The sequence below is a fragment of the Chenopodium quinoa genome, unplaced genomic scaffold (genome assembly GCF_001683475.1).
Source record: "Chenopodium quinoa cultivar QQ74 unplaced genomic scaffold, ASM168347v1, whole genome shotgun sequence".
Classification (NCBI taxonomy): Eukaryota; Viridiplantae; Streptophyta; class Magnoliopsida; order Caryophyllales; family Amaranthaceae; genus Chenopodium; species Chenopodium quinoa.
This window is the reverse complement of record NW_018742329.1, coordinates 2,968,183-2,992,926: the sequence shown is the minus strand read 5'-3', so window position 1 is coordinate 2,992,926 and position 24,744 is coordinate 2,968,183. Positions and strand designations below refer to the sequence as shown.

At 36.0% G+C, this 24,744-nt stretch overlaps 3 protein-coding genes across 5 annotated transcripts; 1 reads left to right on the top strand and 2 right to left on the bottom strand.

Annotated features, from left to right (window-relative positions):
- The first annotated feature begins 575 nt into the window (after positions 1-575).
- Positions 576-2,719, top strand: LOC110690290 (60S ribosomal protein L35). Its single transcript, XM_021867117.1, has 4 exons — positions 576-714; positions 832-967; positions 1,064-1,220; positions 2,470-2,719. Exons 1-4 carry the CDS (start codon positions 711-713, stop codon positions 2,542-2,544), a joined length of 372 nt encoding a protein of 123 aa, XP_021722809.1. The 5' UTR covers positions 576-710; the 3' UTR covers positions 2,545-2,719.
- A 4,104-nt stretch (positions 2,720-6,823) lies between these two features.
- On the bottom strand, positions 6,824-13,596 carry LOC110690270 (disease resistance protein RGA2-like). Of its 3 annotated transcripts, none has more exons than XM_021867108.1 (4): positions 9,278-13,596; positions 8,448-8,489; positions 8,258-8,352; positions 6,824-7,140 (listed from the first exon to the last, which is right to left on the bottom strand). In XM_021867108.1, exon 1 carries the CDS (start codon positions 12,952-12,954, stop codon positions 9,433-9,435), a length of 3,522 nt encoding a protein of 1,173 aa, XP_021722800.1. In that variant the 5' UTR covers positions 12,955-13,596; the 3' UTR covers positions 6,824-7,140; positions 8,258-8,352; positions 8,448-8,489; positions 9,278-9,432. The 3 variants fall into 3 exon arrangements, with proteins under 3 accessions (XP_021722800.1, XP_021722793.1, XP_021722790.1); XM_021867101.1 differs by having other exon boundaries at positions 9,294-13,596; XM_021867098.1 differs by having other exon boundaries at positions 8,448-13,596.
- Positions 13,597-18,157: 4,561 nt separating this feature from the next.
- LOC110690250 (putative disease resistance protein RGA3) lies at positions 18,158-22,005 on the bottom strand. Its single transcript, XM_021867077.1, has one exon. The coding sequence runs from the start codon at positions 21,914-21,916 to the stop codon at positions 18,527-18,529; it is 3,390 nt and encodes a 1,129-aa protein (XP_021722769.1). The 5' UTR covers positions 21,917-22,005; the 3' UTR covers positions 18,158-18,526.
- Between the last annotated feature and the right edge of the window lie 2,739 nt (positions 22,006-24,744).

Sequence of the window (24,744 nt, the reverse complement as noted above, 5' to 3'; positions counted from 1 at the left end):
TCCATTAGGGTAACTAAATGTATTTAAAATAGTGTTGCATAAGTCAAGGTGATTGATCGTTGACTTGTATTAAACTCTTGCACTTAGAAAGACTCTTTATTGCTTCTAGCCTTTAGGGAAATCGCCCCGCCAAACATTAAACTTTTTCATAGGAGAACACCTGAAATTAATTTTGACACGCTTCTGTATTCTAGTGTATATAAAAAAAAGCATAAACAAACTGTACTCTCACTTTGTATCCCAAAATCATTTCTCGTGTATATCAGGCTACCAATCGAACCATATAAAGCCCTCATAAATCATAATTAGGGATGACAACGGGTCAGATCTATTCGGACCCAAATCTAAATCCGTTTTTTTATTATTCTTTTTATTTTTTTTAATCTTAAGTCCAGATCTGACCCGAACCCGTCGGGTTTGGAAAATGGAAACCCAGATCGAGATCCGACTGGTCTACCAAATCCAGGTGGGTCTAAAACGGGTCATAAATGTAATGTTCGGGTTTTATTAAACAAGCCCAATATCCAATAAACCTATTGCAATACTAGGCCCATTAACTTCATAAAACAAGCCCCAACTACTAACTCCAGTCCACATATATATATTCATTAAATCACTATAAACCTTGGTTATTTAGTCTAGCCATTCCTTTCTAGGGTTTTCCATTTTCGCCGTCGTTTGCAGCAAAAATCCACCTAAGTAGCGCAGTAATGGGTATACTTCCGATTTTTCTCTCTCTCTCCTCCATTTTCGATGAATTCAAGCTTTTTCAATGTTTTCCTACTGTAGTTTTCGATTCAATTTACATTATTTTGTGTGAATTTTTTGCAGCAAGGATTAAACCGCATGAGTTGAGGCAAAAGCCTAAGGCTGATTTATTGAATCAGCTTAAGGACCTCAAGGCTGAGCTCGCTCTTCTCCGTGTTGCTAAGGTTACCGGCGGTGCTCCTAACAAGCTCTCCAAGATGTATGTTTTGATTTCAATTTTCTAGGGTTTTTAATTTTAGGGTTTTATTGTATGATTTGATTGAATTAATTGGGTTTTGTTTTGGGGATTTTGCAGTAAGGTGGTGAGATTAGGGATTGCTCAAGTATTGACAGTGATGTCACAGAAGCAGAAGTCGGCATTGAGGGAAGCATACAAGAAGAAGAAGTTTTTGCCACTTGATCTTCGTCCCAAGAAGACCCGTGCCATTCGTCGTCGTCTCACTAAGCACCAGGTATTATCTTCTATCTACTGGTATACTGTTTTGCCAATTTGATTTGTTCATTTGTAAATTAGTTTGTTTATTGTGTTGTTGTGGATAATATTGCGAGGTTTTGAATCTGAATTCATTATTGTAAATTGTATTTGGGTTTGATTGTATTTGTATGTTGTTGAATGTTGAGCGAAATGGATTTACTATTAGATTGAAGGAAATTTAAGTTTTTATGGGCATTTTGATATTGAGATTTGAAGGTTGAAGTGCTATGTCATTTGATTGATTAACAGTGATGGTAATGGTTTGGTACGAGTGAAACCGCAGTGCACGCTAGTATATTAGGTTCGGTAAATATAAGGAGGCATGTTGAATTACAATTTTTTTGTTGGTTTTGAGAGGACAAATTGTGTTCTGAAATGCCGCTCTTTGAATGATTTTCATTTTTATTCTCATACGAAGTACCTTTGAATAAGGCGTTAGATTAATTTGATTTTAGTGTAGATTATTGAAATCAATGTGTTGTTTTGTAGATGGATTGTATTTGTCTAGTCACCCCAATGGCTACTAGCAGTCTTTTTCCTGTCTTTCGACCCCTTCCTGTTTATTTGAGACTATGACCTCAAGATTACGAGCCTTAATTAAGAAGGGATAATTTATAAGAGAAAAGTTAGGGAGTTGAGTTTAGAGATGTAAGCTGATGTGAGCTAAGTGCAGTGCTAAAAGGCTACAGTACATTACTTGTCAATAAAACTTGTCATAGATAGAGGAGCTTTAGAAGCTCATATAATACGAGTATTAGACATTTAGGACGGTTGTAATCATTCTAAATTGCATCGTTGGATATATGTTATAATGGAGGGAGTTGTGGCAGTTATTATAATTTCTACCAAATAATTTTTTTATAAGAAAAAAGTCGTGTCAAAGTTTGTAGGCATGATAGTTCTGATGTTAATTCTCTTGCTTGCGGATAACTATTATGGTTCGGTCAGGGTTCTTCTCCTTACCGTTGTTTTTTAAAAGAAAACCTCGAGTGCATGATTCCATTGTTTAACTTGATTAGCTGTTGCGACATTGTTGCTGTTTGCATATGCCTCATCAAACAGTTTATGGTTTAGAGGAGTGATGTAATCATATTCATAATATTTTTCTTCCCTTTTTTGGTTCTGGCATAGGACAATAGAATTTTTATTTCACTGTTTAATTGGCTTATATTTTGGAAGTTATGACTTGTAGGTCTCTAATTATGATTTCTTCTTTCTTTCTGCAGGCATCTTTGAAGACCGAAAGGGAGAAGAAGAGGGAGAGGTACTATCCCATGAGGAAGTATGCCATCAAGGTGTAGGCTAGGTATCTATAATCTAGGGCGGTTTTCACATTTCATGGAAATTTTGTTCAAATGTTTTTTAAACTTCTATAAAGTGATGTTTTAGATTATGACATGAGTTATTTATCTTCTACCTTGTGATTTTATGTTGCCTGCATTTTGTATTCTTAAATAGAATTGTGGTTTGTCTGAATTTTGACAGAGAAAGGTCATGTGATCTTGGCCATGTTGATACGATCCAGCACAAAAAGTTAATGGGATCTCCTGTATCATTTGGTTTGGACCTATCAATTTTTGACCTGATTGGCAAACCTGACCTACATAGTGGATTTTGAACCACCTTTTTTTTTTACCCAAAACTCGAATTAATCTCAAACTGTTTAACCAGTAAATCTGTGGGTCAAACTTGATTTGAACCTTTCTTTTTTTGACGGGAAACTTGACTTGAACCTGTCGTGGCCTGCCAACTTGTTCTTGTGTGATTAAAACATTTATAAGAAATTGAAACCTCAGAGCTTGTTTGGCATCATTTTTGTTTTCAGTTTCCTTTTTTTTTGAAAACCAAAAACAAGAAACAAGAAAAAGGTGTTTTCACTTTTCTGTTGTCAGTTTTCAAAATTATTATAATTTTAATATGTTTAAATAATTTTTGATTCATTATGGGACATATATCCTATACTTTTAAAAACCAAAAAACAGAAAACCACAACAATGCCAAACGAACCCTGAGTTATTGGATTGAGTTCCACAATTTTGGCCAACATTGTGAACTTAATGTCACAACCTTGTGACCTACCTCACGTCCCGAAACCACATAGCCCAAACCAATAGCCATAAACTGGTGTTATATGGTGTTTTCTGTTTAGGTTGAAACTTGTATAATTAATGTCATGCCACCGAATATGTATTTCGAAGATAGGGGGCAATAGAATAACGTAATGCTCCAACATTTTTTTTTTAATTTTTTTTGTTTTTTTTATAATGAAATATGATGCTCTAATTAGGTTAGACCGTAATAGACTAATAGTTGGTTATACCAGGATAATACTCCACATGTTTAATGTTGGCTCTCTTACTCCCTTCTAATTAAAACTAGAGTTAACACAAATTAAGGATTGAAAGTATGGAATGTAGTTTCTCTTCTTGAGAAACAAGGAGTGTTTCTTATATGGGTAATTTGGTCTGTTTTGCATATTTTCATTGACAAAAGCCGTTAATTCTTAATTTTGACGGAACGTTAAGTGTTTTAACTTGTAATTTTTACCCCCTTTAGAGTTACCCCCTTGAGAGTTACCTACTAGCCCAAAGCGGTGCCGTTTGCGGCGGTGATCGATAGCATTGTTGTTGTTGAAGTGGTGCAGACTTCGTATGTAGTAGCTTCAATGGAGGGAAAGCTCACAAGCGTCTAACACCTATCCATAAGGGGTTAAATATACCCTTAATTATTATAATTTTTTTAGGATTTTTCGTTGGCGGCGAAATTCAATGGAGGAATTCAAGCTTTGGTGGCAAAGCTTCAATGGAGGACGGTCACCCTTACCCTTTGGGTTGACCAGCCATACCCTTTCTTATAGGGTTTTTAATTTAATTTTAGCGGCGAAGCCGCCTATGTTTTCCGTCGATGATGGTGGTTGTTGTCGGTGGAGACGATCTAGATGAAAGAGGAAGAAGATGGTGTTGGTGTTTGTTGTCGGTGGAGGTGAAAGACGAAAGAGGAAGATGATGGTGTTGTCGGTGGAGGTGAAAGATGAACCTTTAGATCTGGAATAATCAAGCCCACCTCAAGCCCACCTCAGATCTGGAGACTACTACATACAATGACACAACCGACACAACAATTTCGTTCGACTTCTATGACTGACCCTCTGATCAGATTTGTTGGTTCCCGCTGGTGACGATGAATGTTGAACAAACTTGTTAATTTCACCATCTAATGTTGTCTACAATGGTCCACCTCACCAGATCAGTGGAACTCACAGTCAAAATATTCAGATTATGATACTATTTGTCTACAATTCTCTAAGGTTGCGTTTGGATACTCTTATTTCATTTCAAATAGTGAAATTCAATTCCAGAATTTCAATTGCTAGAATTCAATTCCAAGTCATTTGTTTGGGAAATTGTGAATTTGGAATTTGGAATTTCAAATGCTAATAAGATGTTTGGTAATACAATGTATTTCAAATCCAGAATTTCAAACAAAGGCAAATTATGCTAATAAAATCACCACAAAAATACAACATACTTACATCAAAGTTGTAATTCAAGTTCACTCACACTTAAACAAATCTACTAATCATCATCAATTCATCATTACATATAAAATTTAGACTAACTCTGCTAATTCGATACATCTTTTAATCATATTGAACTCATCGAATCTATTGTTTTACGAACCTATTCACAACACTTTGTCTTGTCCTTTGGAATTTAGACTCCTTGGAAATTACACTATTAGCTTACTAGCAGCAACATGTCTAGAACAAAATTGCTCCTTTCTTTGCAGTAAACAATTGATTTCAACAATTAATTAAGGATTTTAGGGTTTAAAGATAATCTTACACAAATTTAGAAACTATCAAGAATGAAATAAACATACCAAATACTCATTAGATAAATAATTTACAGATCAATCAAAGCATGCATATAACTTCGAAATCAATTGGAAAAAAATACATAATAGAAAGAAAATTGGGCCAATTTGGAGGAAAGTTAGGCCAATTCAAAGGAAAAAAATAAAATCTGAAGGAAAATCAGAAAATTACCAAGAACATCCAACACAATTAAACCTAAGATTATAGAAAATAAAACCTAAATTTCTCAGAAATTAACCAATAACATAACAAATTCAAGCTAAACAAATTGAACAACCCTTGTAGAGAGATGTGGTTCCGCACAAATTCCTAGCAAACAAGCAATGAGAGCGAACGAGAAGAGAGAGAAAGCTCATGAGAAGAGAGAGAAAGCACGAGGAGAGAGAAAGATGCATTGTCGTTACTTTTTTGGATTTCAAATGACAGACTTTTTTGATGGATTTCAAATTATGAAAAATAAACTTAAGTTTAAGTGGGTTGGAATTGGGCCAATTCCAATTCTAAATTTTTTGGATTACCCAAACAAGGTGTTTGATCCAATTCCAGCATTTCAAACGAAATGCTCCATACCAAACAGGCCATAAGCGTTTTTATTACACAATTGCCACTAGAGAAACTCTTCTTGTTTAAACTGGGGGCACCCCCATGCTATACATAACCCTTAGGGCTACATATAAGCCTTAAATACACACTTGAAAATAGTATTAAATTAGGAATTCATGACAAAAACGCGCGCAAATCAGTGTAATTAGTGTGTTTTTGTCATGATTTATTAAAATTTAAACAATTTTCTAAAGAGTACATTTAATATTTATATGTAGCCCTTAGGACTATGTATAACATCTTCCTTGTAATATTGTAATATGGAGTTAGTAATAAAATACGGAGGGAGTAGTTCTTATTATAATCAATTCAAACTTCAAAGTTACCAGAGTTTTATAGTGATTCTGTTTAAACTTGACCCGATTGACAAGTCACTGGAAAGGAGAGAGAATATGAGAACTTAAAATTGAAATTGTTACTCAAAACAATGTTTTAATGCTGGTGTAGTTGAAAGACTTTTATAGATATTGTGCCTTACTCAACCCTCCCTACTCACTAGATGCTAAGAACTTGTGATTTGAACGTGCTTGTGACCAATTTGAATTGATTAGCCATCACCAGCCCCAATCAGTCGATCACTCAAACTCCGTCACCAAGTGCCCTTCAAGATATCATTGGTTGTTTGTGTTACTTTGTGTTTACGAGCCCTGTTTCCCTATAACCTTATTACCTAGTGCATAATATATTATTCAGTGTTTAATGTATTAATTCTTTTATACTTGCTCCGGTTTTTTAAAGATGCATCACTTTCTATACACTAGTTTGATTGCTTGACGTGACACGTTTTTGTATTATAATTGTAGTCATGTATAATGAAGTTGTTGGTCTAGTTTAATTGTTTTTTTTTATATTTTTTATTTATTATTTATTTATTTATTTAATTTTTTTTTAATTTTTTAATTTTTTTTTATAATGTGTCACAGGTTTTTTTTTTTTTTTTTTGTTTCTTTTTATGATATATCATTGTATAAGTTTGGTGGATTGAATCATAAATCAAAATTTCCAAACATAAATCACATCAAGAATAATAAATTAGCACCAACTACATAACATCATATACTATTACCCTCTTTAATCCTAAAAGGCTCCACAACTCCACATAACACAATAGTCAATAGCTACATTCAACCGTCTAATTTCACTTCTTCAAAGTTCAAAGTACTTTTACGAAAATATTAGTATAAACTAACAAATTCTCAACTATGATCATCCTTTCTGAAACTTGATTTTTCCAAGGCTGCTAGTTCCAACATCATAGGAAATAGACATCTAACAATTGTAACAAATGAGGCATCAACTCCACCAAACACAAACAGCACTAAACGCCCAACCCAAATCTTGAAGCCTCAATTATCTTCCATGGGTCACTTCTTGCCACTCATTCGAACTAAAGTTGCTTAATGTTCTTGAGCAATACCTGCCAATCCATATTTTCACTTCATTGCACATATTTCACAATTGAAACCTTAACCAGAAAACAAAAGGCTAACCAACACAAAATAAATGGTCCAACAGAACAAAAATGAGGTAAAGAAAGCAATTGCAAATTTGCAATGGAGATCAAATGGTCAAGGGCCGCAACTAAAAGAAGAAAGAAATAGCTCATCTGATGGAATAAACCAAAAAAAACATGATACGCCAAATCAAAATTATACAGCTCATTAATGTTTTTCACCAGCATTTAGTATACTAAACCCATTAGCTTTCCTTCAAAAGATTATCCATAATACTTTAATTTAAGCAATGTCTATATTTGGGCTACATATGAGGTAAAACACACACAAAACTATACAAAACTTATCATTACTGATGTATACTTATATGAGTTATGCTGTTATGTCCTAATTATCATGCATGTATTTCATCAATAAACCCAATCAATTATTGGCCTTCTTTGATCATTGGAATTTGCTTTCATGTGGCAAAAAAAAAAGGCTTCTTAAAATAATATTTGGTAATTGGATATTTGGTTGCCTTAAAAAAGGCATTGGTTTTAGTCAGATGGGAATAGCAACGGCTTTCAGCTGTTTTCCCCAGTGTGGAATGTTTTACACATAAACTGCTAACAAGCAACACTTGATTTCACCCTATATCTTTGTGAAACAACGGCCAACACAAAGGTTCATATGAGCCCAGTGGAGAAACCGACGACCAACTCATTACCAAATAAGGCCATACACTAACATGAATATACAACTTTAAACAGCCTTTCCACACACTATTAAAGCCACCCTTAGTTTATAAGAGAGTCTGAAACACTGCAATGAAGAAGTGACTGGTCCATAAAGAAAGTAACATCCAAATTTTGTTGCCACGACTATAATTATATGGAGCAATAGGATTTGATTGCTCCAGGGAAATTGACTTGTCTAAATTAACTTGAGCAATCTCATACTTTTTCATATACAAACAGGATGTAACCTTTTATTCTGCTATACTTAAACTATACCCAACATTCTTTTCCAATCAAAATCATAAGTATAACAATCCAACAATGAATGGCAGGGGAGCTAATAAAATATAAGATCATATACCTCAGCATCCGTCCCATGGAGTGTAATGCGACAAACAACAATTACAGACGTGCCATCAGGTGAGAATGTGATATTCCGAACCTTGCCCAACCATTCTGAAATCCATGAAATTATGGCAAAAACCGAGCTTATAAGGGAAAATAAAACATTCACCTAAAAATTACTACAAAACCAATGCTTTGTTGAATACCTGGTCACCTGGAGCATGTAAGTTCATGATTCGATTCGCAGCCTGTAATAGTGCAAAACACCAACTAAGCAGCATATTAAGCACAAAATTCATAAATTATCATCATTATTACTCAAACATAAAACACGCCATCAATCCTAATCCCCATTAAGTAGACACATTACCCGACAGTCTAACAAAAAACAATCATTAACAGACCAAACAAGTGTAGCACCATTATAACTGATAATTTTGAAGAAATATCAAGTTGACCAATCAAACACCTACATTACTCCAACTCTTCAATCAACCTCAAGTACCCGTGTCGAATCCTCAATGTGACATTTCTATAAAAATAAATAGCCAAATCCAACTCTTGGACACATACCCATGTCTAATAGACTAAACTAGCATCAATTGATTACAATTGAGCTAAAAAGCACCGAAAACTGTGAAATCAAAAACAAAAAAAAAGTTGCAGATATTACCATGGAATTTATTTGATAGAAACCCTGTTTTCAGAGCGAACACTAATAAGAGAATCAAGAAACTTTTTTGTTGAGTTGTTTAAAAATTTCAGACATGGGTCTACTAAATCCTTCAGCGGGTATTTCACCAAATTCTTCTTCTATCGTTTTGGATTAAGATCATCTTGCTATGGCCTAACCTATTTAGAAACTAAAGAAACATTGAAGTCATTCAATAATAGATCTATAACTCATTTATTAGCAACACTAAAACCAAATCCAATAAAAAAGTACAAAAAATTACATACTCCCTCCTGTTTCAAAAAAATTACATACTCCCTCCGTGTTTTAATAACTAACGATATACTTCCATCTTATACATACCAATTGCATAACTTACACGCTAGTCGGCTGTACAGCAATTCCATCTTACTCTTGTTGGGGTTTGTCAGTTGTCCCCTCTGAAGCGCACCTATAGTTATTTGCAGCCTGCTTGATTTCTAGGACTCATTCTTGGATTTGGAGTTGGACTCAAGGGTCTAAAAACGCCGTGGAGGAAGTGGCGACAGTTCGTAGACCCAATCTTCGAGAAGCTCACAATTTTTGATCTCAACTTGTTCAAGAGAAGGAAGTCCTGACAGTGCTGCTTTAGGCAATGAATTCAAACCATCGCACCGATATATAAAAAGAAATTTGACAGATGTTAAACGAGATGCACACTTTGCCGAGAGTTTAAACCCAGGACATTCTTCGACACGGAGGTATTGAAGGGCTACTAAGTGCTGGATCCCTTGTGGAAGGTACACAAGCTTCGGAAGATTTAGTAGTTCCAGGTCACGGAGATTGGTAAGGAATTTCCAAGGTAGATGACTATGATTGCCATCCTCTAGCTCTTCTAGATCACGAAGTCCCGATAAATGAAGAGTCTGCAGCGCAGTGAGATGCTCCAATCCTCCCCCACAAAGGCTCGTTAAGTAGGGCCATCCCTTAATATGCAGGGAACAAAGGGAGGTGGACAGATGACTCCGAAATAGCTCTTCGACTATAGATAAGCTTTTGAGATCTTCATTGTTGCAAAATTTTATGGTTAGCTCACCAGAACCAGTCAAGCAGCATGAACTCATCATAAATGATTCAGAATAGGGGGCATCAAGGGAAAGAATCAAACTTCTGACACTTGAAGCGAGAGGAATGGAGGTCATGTAAGGGCATCCCCTGATGTTTAGATCAATGAGACAAGGAAATGTATTAGCAACTGGGCTACGAACATAATCTAAGCTCGTCACTTTTGACTCTGAGGGGGATTTTTGCCATCTCTTCAATTTTTGCAAATCCACTAAATAGAGCTTTTCCAAGTCCGGAAAGAACACTGGCTGATGATCCTGTTCACCATCACAATTCTCTATGTCTTCCAGATTAGCCAAATTAATGAGGTTAAGAGTTTTCAAATGACGAAGTTGGCTCAATAAAGGAAGATATTGCAAGTTGGAACAATCACTAAGGGAGAGTTCTACCAGATTTGGAAGTGATGGCTTCAAATCTTCAATTGACTCCCATTTTGGAAATGCCACACCTTCATACCCAGATAGATTGAAATGTTTAACATTACGACTGGGCTGAAGGCATTCTAGCAATAATGTCGAACTTGCATCATCGTTGAGGAGACAACTTAATTCTATATGTAAACCTTTCAGATGTGTCATGCCACTGACATATTTAGCTCCTTTGGTGACCTGACATGTTGAAAATCCATGGACTCTTATAGTAAGAGTGCCTCCAACATTTGTAAGTGCTTCCAAGTCTTGAAGTGTTCCTCTATTTGCCTGTCCAACTTGACTGTGGCTAACAACAAACTGCGTTAACTTTTCAAGGCATGTTAAGTTACTAAACCTCGGAGGCATATGATCCAGCCTACAACCTTCAATATCCAAGCACCTCAGTTTCTCTAAATTGCTTAACTTCGTTGGCAGCTCTTTTAAATTCAAGCACTGTTTTAGTATTAAGGTCTGCAAGTTATTCAGCTTGCATAGCGTTGCAGGGAGAAACTCTAACTCATGGTTATGAGACAGGTCAAGATATCTCAAGTGAATTAGTTTATCTATTGCCTTCGGTAAGGTTTTGATCTCCCGAGTTAAACATAATACCCTCAAGTATCTTGCCTTTTTAAGAAATTCTCTAATCTCCCTAGTTCCGGCTACAGAATAAGTACGCTGCAGCTTAAATAGTGTGCGTATATTTTCTATCTCGCTGAAAGAGCTTGAACTATTTCCGAGATCCAATCTACTGAAGGATAAGTGTCTAATTTTTTTCTTCAACTCGCTCACATTATCTACAACCAATATGTCCCTGCCTACTGCTTCTTGAGCAACATCATGCATCAGATCGTGAAGCTTGCACTTCACAATTTCACCATTGTCGTCCCTAATAGCATCTTGAAAAAAACACCTTTGCAAAAGAATCATAAAGCACTCCTCTGCAGCATCTTGAACTCTTTGACCCTCTGAAGGTGATAAGAAACCGTATGCCACCCATAGATTTACCAAGATCTCCTTCTCTATCCAATAATTCTTAGGAAATAAGACACAATAATTGAAGCAATTCTTCAATTGCAAGGTAAGATGATGATAACTTAGCTTCAAAATTGGCAATACACCATCTTTATCATCCCTTTTCATGTTTATCAAATCTAGATTTCTGAATGTCTGCCAAGTGCTTTTAGTCTGACCATAAAGAAGACTTCCAACAACCCTTATTGCAAGGGGAACATTGGCACACTTCTTAAGAACATGTTGTCCAATGTCGATGAGGTCGTCATCCATCCGCTCCTTTTCATTTCTAAATGCCATTTTCTCAAACAAACTCCATGAATCTTTTGGAGAGAGGCCCTTTAATTCATGAGATAGACCATCTCCTATTATCGCCGCCACCCTTTTGGAGCGTGAAGTGACCACAACACTACTTCCCTTTTCACCACCAACCAACAAATTCTCAAGTTTAAGCCATTCATGACGATCCTCATTCCATACATCATCCAAAACAAGCAAGTATCTTTCCTTATCAATCTTCTGCCTAACTCGGTGTTGGAGCTCTTCAACTTCAAGATGTTGAGTTCTGGTTGAATTGAGAAGTTTACAGAGAATATCTCTGAGGTTAAATTCATCAGAAACACAAACCCACATCCTCAATGGAAATTTAGCAACGATTCTATAGTCATGATAGAATGACTGAGCAAGTGTAGTTTTTCCTAAACCACCAATCCCTACTAATGTGACAAAATGAGCGGGACTGGATTTCGGTTTATCACACATAACCATTTTATCTGATGGAGACAGTGATGGTTCATCACGAGGAGCCGGTTTTTTATCACGTGGAGCCGATTTGTTGTCACAGGGAGCTGGTGGTTGATCACGGGGAGCCGGTGGTTTATCACAGGGAGCTGGTCCATCATGTGGAGCCGATTTTTTATGACAAGGAGCGGGTGGTTGATCACAGAAATTGAGCAACATGTATATGATTGCCTCCTTATCCGCATCTCTTCCAATAACATCCTGAGCATAAACAAAAGAATGACTTTCCTCCCTCCTCTTTGCCACTACTCTCCCTTGACCACTAGCCCATGGGGGGCCAGGAAAAAAGTCGCGATGATCCTTGGAAATGCTATCAAGCCTCTCCCTAATCATCTTGACCTCCCGAGATGCATTACGAGCAAAAGCCAACTGGTTAGAACGAGAGTAGAAAAGGAGAACCTCTTTTAGCGTATCACATGTTGACATGAGCCTTTTGCGTTGAGCTACGGAGGCAATCCTGTCAAACAGATCATCTGCCTCATAAACAACATCTCTGAGCTTTTCTAGCCAATCGCGTTCCACATTTCGTCTCGGAACTAGTTGCATCTCCTGCTCTTCTGCATCAATCAACACAGCATTGATAGTAGACATGGTGCTTTTGAGTTTTTCAACTTCAGATCTGAACCTACCAACTGACCTTAATTCCTCAACAAAGGAAGACTCTAGTACTTGAATTATGGTCTGTGCCAGAGTTAGAAGTGTTGAAGGATCCATCTCACTATCACTCTCACTCTAGCTCACTCACTCTGATCTCACTCACTCTTTTGCTTTTTCTATGTGTTTAATTTGGTCAAGCAAGTTTGGTGTGGAAATATTGAAGAAGCACAGCTCACTCTCACTCTCACTCTCACTCTTTCCCTTTTTCTCTGTGTTTTGGTCAAGCAAGTTTGATTGGTGTGTAAATACTGAAGCACAACTCACTTACCATTTTCCTTGTGTTTTGGTGAAGGTGTGGAAATTTTAAAGACGCAGTGAACCACAACTACAATATTAGGGATTGGCAGTGAATCTGGTCAGCTGGTCTCGACCCGAATCCGTTTTTAACGGATATAAATCTTCAAAACTGACGAATTGGGGTCCTTTGAAAATACGGACATAGTACTCCGTATATGTAATGTTTTCGGTCCTTGTATTTTTATAATTTTTTTTGGAGGGCCAGTCCTTTGTTGTATTCAATCAAGCATATACGAGTAGTTTAATTCAAAAAAATTAAAAAATTATGGTACGGAAGAAGGTAAAAAAAAAAAAAAAGGTCTTTTTTACTACAGAACTACTTTCTCCATTACACATTAGTAGTAACAGTAGACTTGACTCATAGTTTAAGAAAATTTATAGGGTGGACCAGCAAGAGAAATTATAAAATAATGATATGTCCTTTCCCAATATAGTGTTGTAACTAATATGAAACAACCGAAAATGAAAAGTGTTGCAACTAATGCGAAACGAAGGGAGTAGTTGACTTGGAAAGATATTGTGATTCTGTCAACCTTTATAGTGTGTTTGGAATCTTGGATAAAGAAAGGGAGGGAGGAGAAGAGGAGGGGAGGGAAAGGGAGGGGAGGGAAGAATGCTAAGTTTTCCTTCCAAATCTCTCTATTGTTGGAGAGATAAATTTCCTACAATTTAATCCCTCCATTTCTCTCTCCTCCAATTCCCGAGACAGTCCCCATTAATATCACATATTAACATGAGTTGTTAATATAGTGGCAAAATGGAAAATAAATGCCTTGGTTTTCGTATTATATTCATTTAATACAATAACGCTGACGTATACCCCGTTCCACTACAACGGTATGCTAATTCTGTAAAGTGACTGCACTTGACGGTAAAGTTAACATCGTTAGCTTAATCTTCCGTGGCAAACATATGGAGGAGAGAGAAACCATTAATTCAGCCAAAGAAAACAATCAACACAATGCCTTCAAAACTATCATTGAGTCCATCGAAAACAAAATTCAACAAATATTCTGGATCATTACTTTGATTCTCTCCTCTGCTCATTAATTGCCACCGTCAAGCTCGACAGCCCGCCACATACTCAAACAACAAGCCGAACAAGGTACCATTTTCGGCGGCTTCGCCGCAAAATTAAAAGAAAAACCCTAATAAAAATGGAGAAAATTAGGGTATGGTAAACCCCAAAGGGGTAGGTGTTTCACTCCCGTACTATTTTCACCATTAAAGATGAGTTTTTCCAATGAGCTTTTCTTTCCATCTCCATTAACGTTCGTCAACGAGAAAAACGGGGTCAGCTGGGTGTGGCAAAATGGGACATTCAGTGGTCCCACATTTATTTCCAAACTTACCCCCATATATTTAGTGCGAAAAGACTTGGACACCCCTATATTAAAAAAAGTTGTTAATATAGGATATTAACTTGGAATTTTTCCCAATTCCCTTCCTTCCTCATTTGTTATCCAAATGAAATATACTCCATCTCTTCATTTGCCTTCTCTTCCTTTCCCTTCATTTCCTTCAATCCAAACACACCATTAAGATTGAAATTGTAGCTGAAAAAAACCAAGATGTAGTAAATAAGAAAAGCGTGTTTCATTTTTTTTGTTGTTAATTTTAATAAGTTTATCCAATTTTAAATTCATTAAACGTACCCAGGCTGTTTAAAGTGCGGTTTAGACTGCACCAAACTGCAAATTAAACCGGAATTTTGCGATTTGGTGTGATTTGCAGTTTGAAAATTGTAGTGCGGTTTATGAAAATGACCAAATCATGGTTTGCAGTTTGGTGCGGTTTTCCAAAAAAAATTAGACCAAATTGCACTTTGATGCGGTTTACGCTTTTTATACTATATTTTAAGGAAAATTTGAAAAATATCACCATCTATTGTATATACTATCACCTTAACTTTTTTTTTTTATTATATTTTACCACCTAATTTTCTCAAAAACCAAAAAAACTCCCACCACTTTTGCCCAACACCCCTATATGACGTTACAGTGGGTTCCATTACCAATTGTACCTCTCTTTTTCCTCGATTCTCACCTCTGTTGTTCCTTCTTCTTCCTCTTTGTCTAACTTTTATATCAATTTGCATATCAATTAGGCGTTATTATGGTTTTAATTCTCCAATTTGTTCTTCAAGCCAAATGACAATGCAAAATCGAAGGCATAATACATGATTTTTTTTTTTATTTTTATATGGAAAAAGATTATCGAGCCTGTTCATGAACTCTTCGAGTCGAGCTTATCATAAGTTAGCTCAATTCATGAAGGTCTCGAGCCGAACTCAACCCAAGCCGAGCCACTACAAATCAAGTTTTGACCAAACTTTAACCAAGCCGAGCTTAAATTGTTCACGAATAGGCTCGACTCATTATCACCATTTTTGCGTAGAGTGTGCTCAGGTCAGGTCAAAATCGGGTCGGGTTATGTTAAGGTTGTTTCATTTGTGGATCAAGCTCGAATAGATAATATTATGTTTTGTTATTGTTATAATAAGAACTATCAATTAGGTTTATGAGCTAGGATACGGTTGGAGATGAACAATTTGAGTTTTTTTTGGCACTTGATAATAAGTTAGTTTTAGTTCGGGACATTTTGGCTATCAAGTTTCTTTGGGTCAAATAATTTAGGTCAATTTCGGGTCAGGTAATTTGGGGTATCAGGCCAACTTCGAGTCAGGCCAGCTCGGATGTTGGGTCAAGATCGGGTCAACTCCATTTTTGAGTCGAGTACAGGTCAGTTGGTGAAGTAGGTTCGGGTTTTGAGTCAATTTTGGGTCGATTTCGGGTTAAGGGTCAAATCATTGGAGAGTCAAGATTGTCAGGTATAAAAGTTACCGGCTGGTGTGTTAGATGGTGTTTACTGTTTAGTTTGAATTTTGTATTACGAAAATAGACCTCATATGACTATATTTGTTCCTATAGATTGAAATATATTTTGAAGATTTCCTCACATTTATTGTCAAAATGTTGCAAATGATAATATCAATATGAAACAGAGAAAGTATCAATTTTATAAGGAAGATTTAACAAGAGTAATCACACTTTATATCAAATTGTTGCATATAATTTAAAACGAAGGTAGTAGTTAAGAATTGGATTTGTTTTGGTAATGATTAAACAATAATGGACTTAATGGTTAAAATTAATATTGGTGAAATGTTCAATTAACAAAATTGAAAATTAAAAAACAGAGAAAGCTAAAACTTTTGAAATTTTCTAAGAGTATTCTTTAAAATGGTTGCCTTACATGTTTTTGAAATGCACATACAAATATACAATGCATACAATTTCATTCATTCGACAATTTGGCTTTGCCAACTCAAATAAGGTAAGATTACCGTAGCTTCACCATCAAGCTCAATGAGACTACCCTTTTTATAGCACCCGGTGGTAAATTTTATACGGGCAAACCAAAATCAAACAAAGAATTGAAGTCAAAAACTGAATTTCATACTTATTTAACTGGAAGATAACATGGTAAAGTTACTTACAGGTAGTTCTGTTTGAGCTACTCAAAAAAAAAAAAAAAAAAAAAGGGTAGTTCTGTTCGAAATTTCTCATGTTTGATGCTTGCAACTCATCAACAATCTCATCTTCAACATACACAGGTTGTCTTGAACAAGTCGATCTTGAAATCCGGCAATTTGAGCACACTGAGTATTAAAATGAAGAGGATTTATGTCTTTACTGACTTTAGAATATTCAAAAACATCCTCAACATTCTCCTCTGCTGTAAAGTATCTCCTACTTTCAATGTAGGCTCTACCTTAGAACAAAACTTGTTGGAGGAGAGAAAGTTTGACGCAATGCGATTGGACACCATCCTCATCATCATCGGTTCATCAATATCATCAAGTTCTGAAAAGACACAATGCAAATCCAGCTAAAGGAATTTTAGGTGTGCAAGTATATATAGTTTCTTCGTTTTTTGTCTGTTTAATTTTTTGTTCATACACTGTTGTAACACCCTCTGCTTTCTTCGATCTTTCTTCAGAGTACATGTGCTAATTAATCATATCAAAGTAATCAGCATCATTCTTTCCTAGCTTGCAGAGCAATTCTGACTGTGGCCTAACAGCAGTTTGGAAAATAACAATCTATAAACAGCTCCTACATCTTTTTGTTGACTGAGGCACTCAAATATAGAGCTTCAATCACAATGGTGGTTCTAAATGCCCGAATCTTTGGGCAAGAGCGCTTAAGAACAATGTGAATCTCAAACTGATTTGGCCTACTTAATGTTTGAGACACTCAGATAAGGAGCTTTCCAAGCACCAATGATAAGGCATTGGAGGAGGTTTGCTTGTTCTTGTAGTAATATGCAAACCCATTTGGTTCCGGAAGAAGAAGTCTGGTCACTCGATTTTCAGAGCCCAGAGTGCCTCTCTTGTTAGTAGTACATCAGACCTCAAAAATGGAAGCAAGTTCTTTGGCGTGCCACTTTCTCCTCTACTCAACTTATTGTAGAGTGGTAATGGTGGCTTTGTTAATGACTCTCACCTCATATTTTTCTGAGTGTCATTTTTTGTAAATGGTAAACTATCCACACAGCTGTATATAATATTATTTTTTTTTTTAAAAAGGTGAAATGTTGTTAGATACTTGGATATCTTCAAAATATCAACTTTCTAATTATATTTTAACAATACATGACTAATAATATTTTTGATCAAACATGTGTTTTGAAGACCACTTAAAAGCAAATGATGCAAACAATAAATGACGGAGGGAGTAACTACAATTATTTCCAAGCAATGCATGTAATAAAATGCATAAAATGTCCGTCGCTTGTAATACACCAACAATTTCATCTCCAAGACTCCAACATAAACAAGACTGTATAGTAACCAGGCTACAAGCACACAAAAATACTTGCAAGCTCCTGAGTAACAAGCTCAGTTGCAAGCAAATCAAGCTAAAATCTTTACTCCATAAGAAGGGGCATACTTATAAAGGCAGCTTATTATATACTAAAAATCTCTGTAGAATGAAAAACTTCAAGCATTATTCATGTGCCAGGAAACATAGTGTAGTTTTATTACCTGAAATAGTAAGGTATTATGTCAGATGTTCGGTCATTTACTGTGTTGCAAGAGAATTGACGAGCAGAAATTCTTAAAGAAAGTACTTCGTATGTTTTATAGGTTTAAATTTCCTTGCCTTGGTAAAAGTTTAATGATTAATGGTTATTCGCAAGTAATAAAAATGATTAACAATATACTTCGTATAACTCAAGCGCTATTCGGCTTTACAACAAATTCCGACAGTGTAGATGGTCGACGGTGCAGTGGAGAGAAGTCCGGCAGTGGAGGTGGTGGAGGTGGTTAGTCTTGTAATGACCGTGGAGATGGTTGACGGCACACTGGAGGGAAGTCCGGCAGTGGAGGTGGTAGAGGTGGTGAGGCTTGTGACGACTGTGGAGATGGTTGCAGCCACTGAACCCAATCAAGATGTTCAAGGGAAGGAAGTTCTGATAGTGCTGCTTCAGGCAATGATTTCAAACCATCGCATTGCAATAGATAAAGATATTTTACAGATGTTAAACGAGACACACACTCTGCCGAGAGTTCAAACATATCACATGCTTCAACACGGAGGGATTGAAGGGCTGTTAAGTGCTGGATCCCTTGAGGAAGATTCACAAGCTTCGGGAGATTTAGTAGTTCCAGGTCACGGAGACTGGTAAGGAATTTCCAAGGTAGATGACTATGATTGCCATCCTCTAGCTCTTCTAGATCAGGAAGTCCCGACAAATGAAGAGTCTGCAGCGCAGTGAGATGCTCCAATCCTCCTCCACAAAGGCTCTTTAAGTAGGGCCATCCCTCAATATGCAGGGAACAAAGGGAGGTGCACAAATGACTCTGAAATAGCTCTTCGACTATAGATAAGCTATTGAGACCTTCATAGTAGCAAAATTTTATTGTTAGCTCACCAGAACCAGTCAAGCAGCACGAACTCATCATAAATGATTCAGAATGGGGGGCATCAAGGGAAAGAATCAAACTCCTGACACTTGAAGCGAGAGGAATGGAGGTCATGTAAGGACAGTTGCTGATGTTTAGATCAAAGAGACGAGGAAATGTATAAGCAACAGGGCTACGACTATAATTTAAGCTCGTTACTCCTGACTCTGAGGAGGATTTTTGCCATCTCTTCAATTTTGGCAAACCCACTAAATGAAGCTTTTCCAAGCGTAGAAAGAATGCTGACTGATCTTGAACAGACACTGATAAGCTACCACCACAACCCTCTATGTCTTCCAGATTATCCAAATTAATGAGGTTAAGAGTTTGCAAATGATGAAGTTGGCTCAATAAAGGAAGATGCTGCAAGTTAGCGCAATCACTAAGGGAGAGTTCAACCAGCAGTGGAAGTGATGGCTTCAAGTCTTCAATTGACTCCCATTTTGGAAATGCCACACCACCATATCCATATAGACTGAAATGTGTAAGATAACGATTGGGCTGAAGGCATTCTAGCAATAATGTCGAACCTGCATCATCGTTGAGGAGACAGCTTATCTCTATATGCATATCTTTGAGATGTATCATGCCACTGACATATTTAGCTCCTTCGGTGACCTGATATGTTGAAAATCCACGGACTCTTATCTTAAGACTGCCTCCAACATTTTTCAGTGGTTCCAAGTCTTGAAGCTCTCCTCTAATTGCCTGTCCCACTCGACTGTGGCTAGCAACAAACTGTGGTAACTTTTCAAGGCATGTTAAGTTACTCAAACTCGGAGGCATATGATCCAGCCTACAACCTTCAATATCCAAGTACCTCAGTTTCTCTAATTTGCTTAACTTCGTTGGCAACTCTTTTAAATTCAAGCACTCTTTTAGTATTAAGGTCTGCAAGTTATTCAGTTTGCATAGTGTTGCAGGGAGAAACTCTAACACATAGTTATGAGACAGGTCAAGATATCTCAAATGAATTAGTTTATCTATTGCCCTCGGCAAGGTTTTGATCTCCGAAGTTAAACATAATACCCTCAAGTACGTTGCCTTTTTAAGAAATTCTCTAATCTCCCTAGTTCCGGCTACAGAAAAAGTACGCTGCAGCTTAAATAGTGTGCGTATATTTTCTATCTCGCTGAAAGAGCTTGAACTATTTCCGAGATCCAATCTACTGAAGGATAAGTGTCTAATTTTTTCCTTCAACTCGCTCACATTATCTACCACCAATAAGTCCCTACCTACTGCCTCTTGAGCAACATCATGCATCAGATCGTGAAGCTTGCATGCCACAATTTCACCATAGTCGTCCCTAATAGCATCTTGAAAAAAACACCTTTGCAAAAGAATCATAAAGTATTCCTCTGCAGCATCTTTAACTCTTTGACCCTCTGAAGGTGATAAGAAACCGTGTGCCATCCATAGATTTACCAAGATCTCCTTCTCTATCCAATAATCCTTAGGAAATAAGGCACAATAACTGAAGCAATTCTTCAATTCCAAGGTAAGATGATGATAACTAAGCTTCAAAATTGGCAATATACCATCTTTATCATCCCTTTTCATCTTTATCAAATCTCGATTTTTGAATGACTGCCAAATGCTTTTAGTCTGGCCATAAAGAAGACTTCCAACAACCCTTATGGCAAGGGGGACATTGGCACACTTCTTAAGAACATGTTGTCCAATTTCGATGAGGTGGTCATCCATGCGCTCTATTTCATTTCTAAATGCCATTTTCTCAAACAAACTCCATGAATCTTCTGGAGAGAGGCCCTTTAATTCATAAGTTAGACCGTCTCCTACTATCGTAGCCACCATTTTAGAGCGTGAAGTGACCACAACCCTACTTCCCCTTACACCACCAATCAACAAGTTCTCAAGTTTAAGCCATTCATGACGATCCTCATTCCACACATCATCCAAAACAAGCAAGTATCTTTCCCCATTAATCTTCTGCCTAACTCGGCGTTGGAGCTCTTCAACTTCAAAGTTTTGATTTACAGTAGAATTAAGAAGTTTACAGAGAATATCTCTGATATTAAATTCATCAGAAACACAAACCCACATCCTCAATGGAAATTCAGTAACGATTCTATCGTCATTATATACCAATTGAGCAAGGGTAGTTTTTCCTAAACCACCAATCCCTACTAATGTGACAAAATGAACAGCATCTCTGACGCTGGAATCCAGCAACTTGTCTATAATTTCCTTCTTATCCGCGTCTCTTCCAATAACATCCTCAGCATACACAAAAGAATGACTGTCCTCCCTCCTCTTTGCCACTATTCTCCCTTCACCACTAACCCATGTCGGCCCGGAGTAATAGTCGTGATAATCCTTGGAAATGTCATCCAGCCTCTCCCTAATCATCTTGACCTCCCGGGACACATTACGAGCAAAAGCCAACTGGTTAAAACGAGAGAAGAAAAGGAGAACCCCTTTTAGTGTATTACCTGTTGACATGAGCCTCTTGCGTTGAGCTATATAGGCAATCCTGTCAAACAGATCATCTGCTTCATAAACAACATCTATGAGCTTTTCAAGCCAATCGTGTTCCAGGTTTCGTCTCGCAACTAGTTGCCTCTCCTGCTCTTCCGCATCAATCAACACGGCCTTGATAGTGGACATGGTGCTTTTGAGTTTTTCAACTTCAGATCTGAACCTGCCAACAGACCCAAATTCCTTAACAAAGGAAGAATCTAGTACTTGAATTATGGTTTGTGCCAGAGTAAGAAGTGTTGCAGGATCCATCTCACTCTTTCTCTCTGTCTTTCCCTTTTTCTCTGTGTTTTGGCCAAGCAAGTTTGGTGTGGAAAAACTGAAGAAGCACAACCAATCAATCTAAATCTATCCAATCCAAATGTTTTTCCGTAAATGGTTCATAATGTAGACTAATACATAATGACCTAAGTCACTAACTATTACAAAGCACTAAGTCACTGCATATTATTGCTATAGACAGTTGACTGTGTATGACCTTAGCAGGCCCGTTTCTGAGATTTTGGTGGCCTAGGGTGAACCTATACATTAGGACCCTAATTAAGTCGTGATATTTTTTTTAAATGAATTTTAAGGGTATACAACAAAACATTTATTAAAATATTAAACTTCTTATACAACGAGATTAATTAGCAGCCTCAATTTTTTTTTAACCAAAAACAAAGACAATTAATTAGCAGTTCTCTACTTAATTTCTACAAAATAATATCGTACTCAAATATGAAATTAAAAAACACAGAAGAATTTCATTGAGTATAATGTCTACAAAAATTCTAGAAAAGAAAATAGATTTTTTTATAATCAGTAATAAGTCGTTAATGAGAAAAAAAAAAGTCTAAACACTTGATTAAGATAAACTACCGTAGATATTATCCAATTGCTATTCCATCTTAAAAAAAAAAAAAAAAAAGTCTAAACACTTGATTAAGATAAACTACCGTAGATATTATCCAATTGCTATTCCATCTTAAAAAATAAAAAATAAAAAAAAATCTAGTTAATAGATAAACAACTTGGTTCGTCTTATTCTAAATTAATTCAACCGATTAACACACTTTATAATTGTAATTCAACCCTAAAAACAATGAAAATAGAGTATAATTACAATTAGAAAAAATCGGATATGAAAATTTAAAACTAAAAAAAATGAAGCAAAAAAATAATAGTAAAACCAAAACAAAAACCTTTATCGTTTTCATCAGATGTTAAACAATGGAGTGACGAATTCATCTTCAATTGATTAAATAAGGATTTGATATTATAAGAAATTGAATATGAGTTGGATTTAGAATGAGTAATTAAAATCTTGAGGATATCATTAATGTCAGTAGTTAGTAGGCATTGGAAACTAAAAACCCAAAAATGTAGGGATGAAGAACATAGGGAAAGGAATAAAACGCTTTGAATACACTGTAATTTTTTTTTTTTTTTGAGGCCCTTAATTTTTACCAAGTATAACCAATTTTGGGCTTTCTCATTTTGGGCCCTGGGCGATTGCCCCACCTGCCCCGCCCTAGCGACGGCCCTGGACCTTAGTACCTTACCAATAATTTACATGCTAATAGTAGGCATAGCGATGTATAGTACGTAGATCATTGTATTCAAATTTGGCGGCCTTCATGTTGAAGGACAAAATTTTACAGATTTTTGAGATTTAATCAGTATATTTCAATCTTTGTTATACATTTATATGTATCGTTTCCTCACTCATTGAGTCGTTAGTGTTGACAAATGACAACTGCATCAATTAAAAAGGTAAATACTCCACTATAAGACCCTATTCAATGGTGAGACTTGAGGAAGTTTGTTTTGAAGAGAGAGAGTATATTTTGCAAAGGATGCCAATAAGTTGTCATCTAAACTTAACAGCTCTAAAAGAAAGTTGCTAAATTTAAATACTCAACTTTGAGTTTCATTTGACAAAAAGTGTGGGCCCTTATCAATATTATAATATGTTTTGTAATTTATTAAGTTTTAATTTTAATTTTTTTCTAAAAAAAACTTATAATATGATTTGGTGAACCATAAATTGAAAGTGACATTAGTATACTTTAGAAAGTCTCATCATTGGGAAATTAAACTTCACATGAGTTGCTAAATTGAAAAGTGGGTAGGGTATCACTAGGTAAAAAACAACTCATTTTTTATTTCAATAATCAAAGTTGAGTCTCACCATTGGAGATGGTCTAATATATGAAGTAAAATACTTGGTATACGACAACTAATATAATCTCTATTTTTTTTTTCATTGATCCCCAAAGGTTCATTTGGTATCATCGTGGTTTTCTGTTTTTTAGTTTTTTGTTTTACAAAATCATAAAGTATGATACATCAATCAATCAATCAAAGCCTTAATCCCATAAGTGGGGTCGGCTAACATGAACCAAATTTGATTATTTCGTGTAGTCAGCGGCATAAATCTTCCTCCTCAATCCCTTACGATCCATTGCTTTATCCTCATGCAAATCCATATACTTCATATCCTTGCTAACTCCTTCCAACCAAGTCATTTTCGGTCTCCCTCTCCCTCGTTTTACCCCCTTCATAGTTCGACTCTTCCACTCTTCAAACCAGTGCACCCTCGGGTCATATAATAAATTGGTAAAACTTATTAAAATCATGATAATTTTGAAAATTGGCAACAGAAAAGTGAAAATACCTTTTTCAGGTTACTGAAAACAAAAAAAACGATGTCAAACAAGCTCAAATGAATTTTTTGCTTTGGTTTTGTACACTATTCACATAACACAAAATGATACAAGGTACTTCTTGTGTATCTAAATAAATACATTACTTTGATTGACACAATGTCATTACACAACTTTGACTATTAGTACTTTACATAATAACATTTGGTTTTTACGGAATATATATTAGTAAATATAAATAAGTTAAAGTTACTATGTGAATAATGCAAAAGCCAAACTGTTACACTCATTATTCAGAAAACGGTCTAAACTATACATTCACCAAAAAAAAAAATGTCTAGTCAAAGTGGATTAACTAAAACATGTTAATAAAAACAATACATAAAAAGTAGAACTAAAAAATCAAGTTGATCTCTAGAATTGGATATAATA

What these genes read in the sequence shown, in the direction of transcription:
- LOC110690250 (XM_021867077.1), bottom strand. Translation starts at nt 21,916, where the DNA reads ATGGATCCTGCAACACTTCTTACTCTGGCACAAACCATAATTCAAGTA.
- LOC110690270 (XM_021867098.1), bottom strand. Translation starts at nt 12,954, where the DNA reads ATGGATCCTTCAACACTTCTAACTCTGGCACAGACCATAATTCAAGTA.
- LOC110690290 (XM_021867117.1), top strand. An exon ending in CCTAACAAGCTCTCCAAGAT is followed by an intron (nt 968 to 1,063) that starts GTATGTTTTGAT and finishes GGGATTTTGCAG; the next exon opens with TAAGGTGGTGAGATTAGGGA. An exon ending in GTCGTCTCACTAAGCACCAG is followed by an intron (nt 1,221 to 2,469) that starts GTATTATCTTCT and finishes TTCTTTCTGCAG; the next exon opens with GCATCTTTGAAGACCGAAAG.